Source organism: Rhea americana, unplaced genomic scaffold (assembly GCF_003343005.1).
Source record: "Rhea americana isolate MKP2758 unplaced genomic scaffold, rheAme1 scaffold_700, whole genome shotgun sequence".
Lineage (NCBI taxonomy): Eukaryota > Metazoa > Chordata > Aves > Rheiformes > Rheidae > Rhea > Rhea americana.
The window spans coordinates 4,384-14,164 of NW_028186869.1; the positions used below are offsets into that span (position 1 = coordinate 4,384).

The 9,781-nt window shown below is 48.4% G+C and overlaps 1 protein-coding gene across 1 annotated transcript; it reads right to left on the reverse strand.

Annotated features, from left to right (window-relative positions):
* Window positions 1–471: 471 nt before the first annotated feature.
* MSANTD2 (Myb/SANT DNA binding domain containing 2) lies at window positions 472–9,063 on the reverse strand. The gene is made up of 4 exons (XM_085321712.1): window positions 8,689–9,063; window positions 7,762–8,020; window positions 6,165–6,225; window positions 472–2,180 (listed from the first exon to the last, which is right to left on the reverse strand). The coding sequence occupies exons 1-4, from the start codon at window positions 8,794–8,796 to the stop codon at window positions 1,328–1,330; spliced, it is 1,281 nt and encodes a 426-aa protein (XP_085177838.1). The 5' UTR covers window positions 8,797–9,063; the 3' UTR covers window positions 472–1,327.
* Between the last annotated feature and the right edge of the window lie 718 nt (window positions 9,064–9,781).

Consider the following 9,781-nt stretch of genomic DNA (forward strand, 5'->3'; position numbering starts at 1 on the left):
CCGCCGGGAACGGCGGCGGCCGGCGTCCTTCGCCGAGGCGGCTGCATCCCCGGACTGGCGCCCGCTGCCGGAAAAAAAACCCCCTCGAGCGGGATGCGGGATCGTTTTTCCGTAGGGAGCGCCGCGCCGGCGCTCCGCCTCCGAGCGGCTCTCGCGCTAAAACGCTGCGGGCGGAGGGCTCCGTCCCGGCGAGGAAGAGAACGACATCTCCGCGTGCGTTTGCTCCATTTTATTAGGACTGACACATTCATCGTATGTCACAACTTCCACGGATCGATGAGTTTTTTTTTTGGGGTGGGGGGAGAAGACAAAAAAAATAAAATAAAAAAATAAAACAATGCCCCCCCCTCCCCCCAAAACGCCAGCACCAGCCAGCAAGATAACGGGGCTTAGTATATAATAACATCTCCGAAAAGGCATTAAAAGGTATTGTTATTTTTTTCCCCAGCCCGCSTGCCCTCCCCTCCCGCCAATATCCCCCCGCTTCTTCCCCGATTCTCACAGCTTTGATTGCATCGATAAGCACGGTTCGACAAAACGGTTCCCGGCCGCCAGGTTATTCTCACGGCCACAAAAAGAGGCTAAATTAGAACTCCAACCTGCCCCCCTAAAAAAAAGGGGGGGAGGAAAAAAAGGGGGGGGAAGCCCAGGAATTCTTTTAATGTTAAAAAATAAAATAAAATATAAAGCGGATATGGCAACACTACTAGTAAAGTGGAATACATCACGGAAACAAAAGTCTTTGCAGGCAACACTGTTTGGAAACAGGAGAACACTTGATGGGTGAAAAAAGTGAAACTCTAAATTATATACAATAGTATCTAAGGGTGGCGTTGAAAAACAGTCTCGTTTAATGTGATTCAAGGTTTAACTTGCCATTAGCTATTGCTTATTTATTCAGGTCTGTAATAACACTTATATAGAGACGGATGTGTAAAAATGAAACATTGTGTGTGGGGGGGGAACAAAAAAAAAAAAAAAAAAAAAAACACAAAACCCCCCCAGCTTTTCGTATGAAACGCAAAGCCTACGCTCTGTCCGATGTGGAATGTACCTACAGTCAGTTCATTTTCCGGGCTCTCCTCGCAGCGCCGCTCCGTATAAAACCGGCTGGTCCGCCCRGCAAGCTGGCCGCGTATCCCACTTGGCCCGGGATGAGTTTTGTTTTTATTCGGTGAAACCGTCTGCAAGCGTCTCGCGCTCCGAAGCTCCTTCCGCTCGGAAAAGCCTCGGCTCGCCCGACCGCCGACAGCCGGCGCCCCCCAAAGCGGCTGGTAGCGAGATGGGAAACCGGGCAGAAAGCCCTAATCCTTATGAAGGACGAGATTCAGTTGTTAAACTTTAAGGGGTATCCGATGGCTTTTTCCAGGCACTCTACCAAAGAGCCAGCGGAAAGAAAATCCCTCTCCACTTCCACAAATTTGATGTAGATGGACTTGGGCGACACGCCTGGTTCTACGACGCAGTTCTGCGATAAAAACCCGTTGATCCCGACCCACTCTTTGCTGAAGGTTTTGGTGTTTGCCTGGAAATGTAAAAACAGGCACTGCTGCAGAGTCCTCACCTCGGCGATGCCCAGGTAACAGTAGATAATCCTGGCCGCCTCCATCTCCACCCGGAGCGAGGCCTGCGGCGACGGGACGTCCGCCTCCCCCGGCGCCTCGGTGCCGCCGTCGGCGCCTCGGTGCTCCGCGACGGGCGAGCGGGGTTTCTCGTGGCACTCTTCGTACCCGATGGCGTACAAACCCGGGCTTTTGGGGATCCCTCCCGGCAATAAATACTGCACGACGTTGCCCCCCGTCGGCTTGGAGTGGGCGATAGGTATCCAGTCGATCTCCATGTGCAGCTCGAGGCACCTCGCTTCGCTGATGGTAATCTCCAGGAATTTGTAATAAACGTTTTTCCAGTTCATTTTCTGCACTCTGGTCATGATCACCCGGCCCTCCGGCTTCTCCGAGTTGAAATACTCCCGGAGCCGCTTGCCGAGGGGCACCTGCGAGCTGATCTCGGCGTAGTGGTAGCGAATATCCTCCTTCCAGCGCGTGTTGTAGCCGATGCCAAAAATGGCCAGTTTGTTCGAGAGGTGTAGCCTGGAGAAGTCCGTCCAGCTCTGAAACAGCTCCCACTTTAATTGGACCGATTCCAAGATCTGCATGATGTTCTGCATTACGTCCCGCTTCCTAGAAAAGGAGGMAAAAAAAAAAAAAAAGGGGAAAAAAAAAAGAAAACGATGAGCAGAAGGATAACCCGCGAGGAACGGCTYGGCCGCCAGCAAAGCTGCTCGGGCCCTTYGCCGTCTCAGAGCGATCGCAAGCGAGCGGTTCTCCGGCGCCGCTGACCCGATGCAAACTGCTCGGCCGTTTCCCGCGCGCGCGGGGCACTGAAATATTCCGCTAMGGGCTGCTTAAGCTCAGCTTGCTCCTTCCTAACAGAGCCTCCCCCCTGCCCGCCGCAGGTTTGAGTTTGCAAAGAAAAATACCCCCCCCGCCAGCTTTCGTTTTATTTTTAAGCAATCGCCTGCTAGGTGACGCACATTTGAAATCTCCTTTTCCCGCGCGGGACACGCTTTTTCTGCCGTGGGAGCTGCGAACGAGAGGTGGGCGACAGGGAGAAGGGGGGAAAAAAAAACCCAAAACCAAAAAATTTCCGGAGACAGAGCTCACGTCGCCTCCGGAAAAGCCGGGCCGGCACTCCAGAGCTTGCCCCAGCCTCGGGACCCGGCCGCGCTCCCCCTCCATCTCACAAATCCCCGCTGGGGACGACGCAAAGCAAAACCAGCTTTCGCCCCCCCCTAAAAATGCAATTTTCGGCTTGAAACCTCCTGYCAGCACTAAATGGGAAAATGCCTTTTTCCCCCCCAGCCCCCTCAGCTGACTCTGAACGCGCTCAGCTTTGGCTTTCTGGCACCAAAGGCGCCTTCTGTTTGATGAACTCCCCCGTCCTTGGGCGAAGAGGCGAGMGAGGGCACAGAGCCTGGTTTTTCTACTTCGCGTTCATTCTCCCGTTTGCACAAGAGGTGCTTTAAAAAAGCAAAAAAAAAAAAAAAATCAGCAGGAGGAAAAAAAAAAACAAAACACACTTTTCCTTTTTACTGCTCTTTCCCTCCTCCTTTTGCCATTAGCAATTATTCTAAGGAGGAAAACATGAAAAATTTGCTGGATTTCCCCCCGCTGCAGCAGCCAGCCCTGAGGTYCGGGGAGCCGCGCGCTGCCACCGTTTTCTCCTTTAATTCGGAGCTGCTCGCACGGGGCGCGAGCRGGTTACGGAGGTCTCTGCCGTGGAAGAGACCCGGGTCGGGAGCGGCGCTCCGGGACCGGCGGCTCTCCGAGCCCCGCGCGCGGCGTGGGTCTGAGCCAGCGCCGCAGGGTTTCGCCGCTATTTTTGTTCTTTTTTTTTTCCCTTCCCGTTTGGGAAACGCCATGGCAAACTTGCACTTTAGCCCTTTGGTAGCATAAAGTTCATTTTCTGGGGGACGAGATAAGAGCCGGTGACGTTGCAGCCCGCCGCCTCGATAGCGCAGGCCCCCGTGTTGTACCAGTTATTTATACACTCATYGCAGAGAGAAAAAAAAATTATTAAAAAGACAGCTGAACTTAGTTTAGGGAAAMAGTCCCGTGCAAAAAGAAAACAAAAAAAAAAACCCCAAACCCTTTTCTAATTACAYCAGGAATACTATTGCTAAGTTCAGCACTAAATAGGACAGGGATGTTGGTGAAAAAATTAGTCACTCATCACGCGGCTCCTGCGGGAACAATTCCTCCGGAGACCATCTCCGGACGTGAGAGAGGATGGGGGTTTTCTGGAATCCACCAGCTCAGGCACCGGGCAAAGCAGAAAAGAAGTTTTTTATAAAAAAGAAAAAAAAAAAAAGAAGCTCAAAATTCACACGTGCCTGAGAACGTGGACGAACTGAAGTCCCACTTGCTTTTAATTAACTTACATGCGGTTCACTAATGTAAATAAAATTTGACCATTATTTATTCTCTGCAGCTCTTAAGAACAGCTGCACTTTATTGCCTTAAAATATATATATACATATACATATATATATATATATATATATATATACACACCTGGCTTATCTGTGTTGTATCAACTGCATTTAGCTTTTAATCACCCCCATCTGAATGCTTATTTCCTTATCTGATTTAACTACCCCGCGCAGCCCCCGGCGTGGGCATCGTTTTCACCGCGTTGAGCGGCGGCTTTCCTGCGCCGTCACCGCCCGCTTCGGAAGTTAACCCAAACCCGATCCCAAATTTGGGACGGATTCCAAGGTTAAAAAAGCCGCAACAGGCCTAACCCACCCCCCGGTACGTCGGCACGCGGGAACTGTCCCGTTTCCGTAGCCTGAACTTGAAAAGCTACTTATCTTGCCTCCTACCAAATGCCCCCGATGGTGCAGAAAGCAGGAAGAACGTTTATTTAATTCACTGCAAATTCATTTAATTCACTGCAAATTCATTTAATTCATTGATTGCTCAATGTATTAAAATGGCAGCGTTCACATTTCTTTATCGTTTTAGAAGACGAGAGTTAAGTCAGAGTTAAAAACTTCCACAGGGGGTGGGGAAAAAGTAATTTTCAGCAGATTTCAGTGTTGRGAGAAGCTCTGTGCTTTTGCTGAAGCCGTAAGAATGGTTTCTCACCTGCGTGCTTTGCAAAATGCCCAAGTTCAGAGACTCCTATCTGTATTAGAGGGAACTGGGAGGAAGGGAGGGAAAAAAGAAACCAAAATAATCCCCCAAGCCAACCTTGAGAGGTCTAAGCTACCGAACGCTCATCTAGCCACGCAGCTACACAACAAAAACCTGGAAGAGAAAATTCAGTCTTCACACATCACACGCTCCTCTGAGCCTCCATTTGGGAAAAATTCAAGTTTGTCGTCAATGTGATTCCCTAAAGGCCTTTCTCAAAGGTGAATTTATACCCAGAAGAGTCCCAAGACACTGTTTGAAAAAGCCATAGCACTGTTAATGCGGAAAAATATATATATATTTTCCTTGTTGTTGTGTTACTAAATTGAATTTGCTCCACATTTCTCTAAGAAAAGGTCACCTTCAAGTACAGGCCAACTCTGTTTTATTCCTAACCAAGGACCCTATGTAAATGTATACAGCTCTGATGAATTACTACCCTACACAAACTCATTTTCCAGCATAGGAAATACTTATTTTCTTAGGACAACCCTATAAATTATTAGGAGAGGAGGATGGAAAAAACCATTGCCCATAAATGCTGCCACCCCGAAAGGCCTGCAAGCCAACTCGAGATAGTTCCCTGCATCGCAGACAGATCTACAAGTACCCTAAGGGTTTTCAAATCCTAAAGATTAGAAGAAAGCAGCCGGTCTGAATAAATACAGCAAAATTCCTTTCATTTTTCAAAATACCCAGTTATTGTTGGCGAGGCAATGGCGATTCATATGTTCAAGACCTTCTAAACGCTCGGGTATTTGTCAGCTTAAACCGATCCAAAAAGGTCACAAGGCAGCACTGCAAAAGTTACAAAAATAAAATAACCCCCCCAARTTTTGGCACGCTTTCCCACCCCAGAAGGGAAACGCATGAACTTTTCACGCGAGGATTCCTCGCGCTGAGCCAAGTCAACGATACACATTGCTAGCGGCACGGTGCATCCCGCTTCTCCCTCCTTCTTCCGCTCCTTCTAGATTTGCCTTTCGATCTATTTTTAAATACCTGCCCAACGTGCCCTGCTGTACACCTGAGTATCTGGGTTATGTTTCTGCAACTACATTGGTAGGAGAGCTACTTAACAACATAATGAATGCTGGAAGAAAAAAAAAAAAAAAAAAAAACAGATTACAAATAGATCCAAGAGCCTGGACTCGTCTCACGATACCCACAGCCTTCCCACACACATCCCTAATGATGCTGATGTGCATTTTACCCGCGTCTTAAGTCCTTGCATTCATGTAGTGAGTCTCGTTTCGTTTGCTGTACAACGAAGCCAAGAAAAGACCGAGTTGTGAAGCTTTTCTGATGTTCTGAGGTAACTGGAATAATGCATAAAGCAGATTCAACCGTATGAATAGTCTTGCACAATGTATTTATAATTATAATCAGAAGTTTCAAATATCCTCCCTCCTGCACAACATCCCTAGGGAAATACATTCCAGGGTAAAACATTCATAAATTACTTACTGCGTGTCTTCTGAAGATTCCTGTTTTATCTTTAATGTTCTTTTCGTGGTAGGCATTTCATCTGAAAGGTAAAATTCCAACACATAGTTACATTTTAAATAATGTTCCGGGGATTTTTTTTTTTTTAATGCTGAAATTAAAAATCAAAGTTGCTTCTGAAGCCAGACCGTCCCCTCAAGTTCTGTCACAGGCATTAGACAGCTCCTATTCCCCAATCCTTCGCCACTGGATTTTGTTTTTCTTTATTTTCTTTTCGATGTGACACGGTCAGTTAAGAGACCTGAGTCTGTCTTTACAAGTGCAAAACCTTTCAAGGACAGGAGCACCATTCCTGATATTTAATCATGAGTCAATTTAATTGCAAAGTACATTGTGAAGGGGGCAAAAAAAAAAAAAGAAAATGTTCTGCTTTCAATAGTGCATTTGAAGAGCAAGCACCAGGGCAAATGCATCTGTATCTCATTTAGACTGTGTGTGCACAGCGTTTTTCTCATAACTTCTCTGAACATTAAGARTATCATCAGCCCAAGCGCCCCTAAATGCTTCTGCAATGCTACCGAAGGAAAACRGTGACAAACCCCGAGACCATGGTTTGAGTCACCGGAACGGCGAGACGGAATTAGCCGTCACTTGCAAACAATCTGAAACGTCGCCCCGTCTCTCTCCCACGTATTTCTGACTTTCCAGATTCCCTAGAGAAGCTGCAGGGAACCGGAACGCCTTCGYGTCTGCAGGGAATTGCATTCGATTTACTTCAGTTTCCTCTGTGCAAATAAACCCGTTTTCTCCGTGCTTCGGCCAGRGGAGGAACACACACCCCTGAAGCCAGCGGCTTGAGGGATGCAAATATGCATCTATCACATCTGGATCCCTCAGAGGGTCAGCGTGGTTTTTTTCTGGTTTTTAAATCGAGGCAAGAATGCGGCAGCTTGCTTTGACGACATTAAATAAACCATAGGCAACAAGCCTCCAAATTAGTTAATCCTTATCCAGATAACTCGAYGCCACTAATTTAAACAGGAAAACCATATGGAGGGCGTTTGTGTCAGCTCCTAATCTTGGCGTTTGAGCTCTCTTGAGGCCGCACAGCTGGTTACAAGYGTATTTATGTGCTGAAAATGGACACGCCAGGGAGGGCATGAGGGAAGGAGAAGCGTTTTTAAGATCAACAGAATTAAAAGCAGTTTTGTCCTTAAGTTAAGTGAACAGWGGCTGAACAGTAACCCACGGGGCTCAGATGTGCCCGGGGGCCTCTGAAGCAGGGTTTTAGGATGGAAAAAGCTAATATCAGCCTGGATGCCATGAGTAAAACTGAGCAGTGGGGCRGAAGGGAAGAAGCAGAACGAGGATCCCTGTCTCCTCCTCTTCCTCTGCTACAATTCTGGCCTCGTACCTTTTTTCTCCAGTCTGGTCCTTCAAGTCCTGATCCCAACAGGTTCCAGCAGCCTTCGGGAGCCACGGATTGCTTCCGGCAGCAAACTGGGGAGTTTTTGCCCTTTCTCCCCGTTTATATCAGTTGCTCGGCATCCAAGCGCGTTAGGTCCGAACCGCGAACGGGAGCCGGGAGAGCAGCTCACGTAAGGCAGAGGTTTCTTACCCAATTCCTGCTCGCCGGTCTGGTAGCAGTGCAGGTCCTGGCTGTGGTTCCCCCAGTCCTCCTGCGAATACTCTTCCATGGTGCTGCCGTCCGACTCCAGCTCCTGGTACAAGCCGCTGCTGTTGATGAGGACGGGCTGGCAGGGCTGCGAATCCCATCCGCCCTGGCCAAACACTTGCTCGAGCTGCTCGAAGGTGTAGCTGCTTTTCCTCTTCCCCACGCCGTGCTCCTTCACGCGGCTGTAACACCTGCGAAGGGTCTGAGACAGAAAACCTGCACGTTAAATCACCCGGAGGCCACGCCGCGCGACAGCACACATTCACTTGCAGGCAGCTACACGGCCGCTTAAGGGGTTTTATTATTATTATTATTATTATTTCTTTTAATCTTAGGCTGCTCAGTCTTTGCCACACGCTCACGAACTATGACACAAAATGCGAGTTAATCTACGGCCGGCAGGAAGCGTCGTGCGTTCCCGGCGCTCCCGAGGCTTTAGCGTTAACGCCTACGACGCGGAACCAAGTTGCATAGCGGCTCCGGCTTCAGCCGATTTAACTTGGCCGGTTTATCCTCTTCCCCGTTTCAAAATCCCCAGATCTGCTCTATACCATAGGGGAGGGGAGGGGGGAAAGGGGAAAAAAAAAGAGAAAAAAACCCAAAACAAACCACCAACCCAATAGATCCCCAGTCAGAGATACCAACCAGCCAAGAAAATGCACACCTACTGCAAGGAGGAGAAAGCAGAGGCGGTGTGGTGCCCACAGCTCGGAGAAGGTGAAGCGGGGAAGACAGAGGAGAGAAGGAAGAAAGGAAAGAGTCCCCAAAAGCAGAGACAGTCCAACCTTCCTTACTCTGGTAAGAAGGCACAAGGTGCAAAAAAAAAACGTATGCCTAAGCTATTTAGCTAGGAAAATATATATTACTTACATATTTTGCCTTCCTTACTAACTCACTCTGTCTCTTGTGGAGCTGCTGAAATTTAAAAGAGGTCAAATCAATAATGCTCCGCAGTCCCCAACCTTCCATAGCAATCATCACATAAGAAACGATACCGAGACGGCTCCGTCTTACAATCCATTAAAACGGATTTCAGCGCAGAGGCTCGGAGCCGCCGATAAAGACGGATGCAAGAACCTGGTCTGCTTCTGGTGAGCTTTTTAGCGTCCCGGAGTTGGCGGTTATGCCTAACGCTCGCTACGCGACAGCGGGGCAAAGCCGCGTAAGCCCACGATTTCCGTCTGCGTTTCCCCCCTAATCCAAAGCATCGGCCAGCTGGTTTTTCTTCTTTCTTTTCTTTTTTTGGTGGGGGGATAAGGAGGGGAGGTCTTTATGCACATCCCTCAACGTGTTTTTAATTCTACTGCTGGTCTTCTTCTCAAAGAAGACACTGGGCTCCAGGTTTATTACGCCYCGACGGCTTGCAGATTGGTTCGCTAGAGAACGCAGCCCTTTTCCTACGAAGTTTTATTAGGACTGCTTTAACAGCAGTCCAGGCCACCTCTGGAGTTCAAAAGAGGCACTAATTTGGGAATAGCTGAGTCCTGGCACTTGGCTTTCCAGCAGAGGACTGCACCTCTTAAAGGATTTATCATGTRCATATTATGGCAAAACAAATACAAAAAATAAGAAGTGTGCTTTTTCCCCCAAAGGAACCTTGCATCTCCAGGAAGCTCCAACCTACCTAATGCTCCTTATACACTGGTTTAACAGCATCAGCAGGAAAGGAATACATTTCTAACCAGTTTTCCGCGTGATATTCAGAGCCCTGGGGGCAGAAGCAAAACTGCCAAGCAGCAAGTCAGTTTTACCCTGCTGTTTCGAGGAAAGAAAAAAAAAATATATATATATAGCAATAAGCACAAGAGTTATTCGGCGGTTTAAGAGGAGAACAGGAAAGTTTTCACCTCACCGGCTGGCGGGAGGCTTCAAAGAGGAGGCTCTCTCTTTCGCAAGGGCAGAAAACTGGTTTCAGAGAGCTGCGGTTAAAGTCACCGGTCACTAGAGGCAGAGCCCAAGCGAC

Excerpts from the sequence above, each read along its gene's own strand:
- MSANTD2 (XM_085321712.1), bottom strand. The coding sequence starts at position 8,796 with ATGATTGCTATGGAAGGTTGGGGACTGCGGAGCATTATTGATTTGACC. Across the intron at positions 8,021-8,688 it reads TAGTAAGGAAGGCAAAATAT|ACCCTTCGCAGGTGTTACAG; the intron begins GTAAGTAATATA and ends TTTCTGTCTCAG. Across the intron at positions 6,226-7,761 it reads GACCGGCGAGCAGGAATTGG|ATGAAATGCCTACCACGAAA; the intron begins GTAAGAAACCTC and ends TTTACCTTTCAG.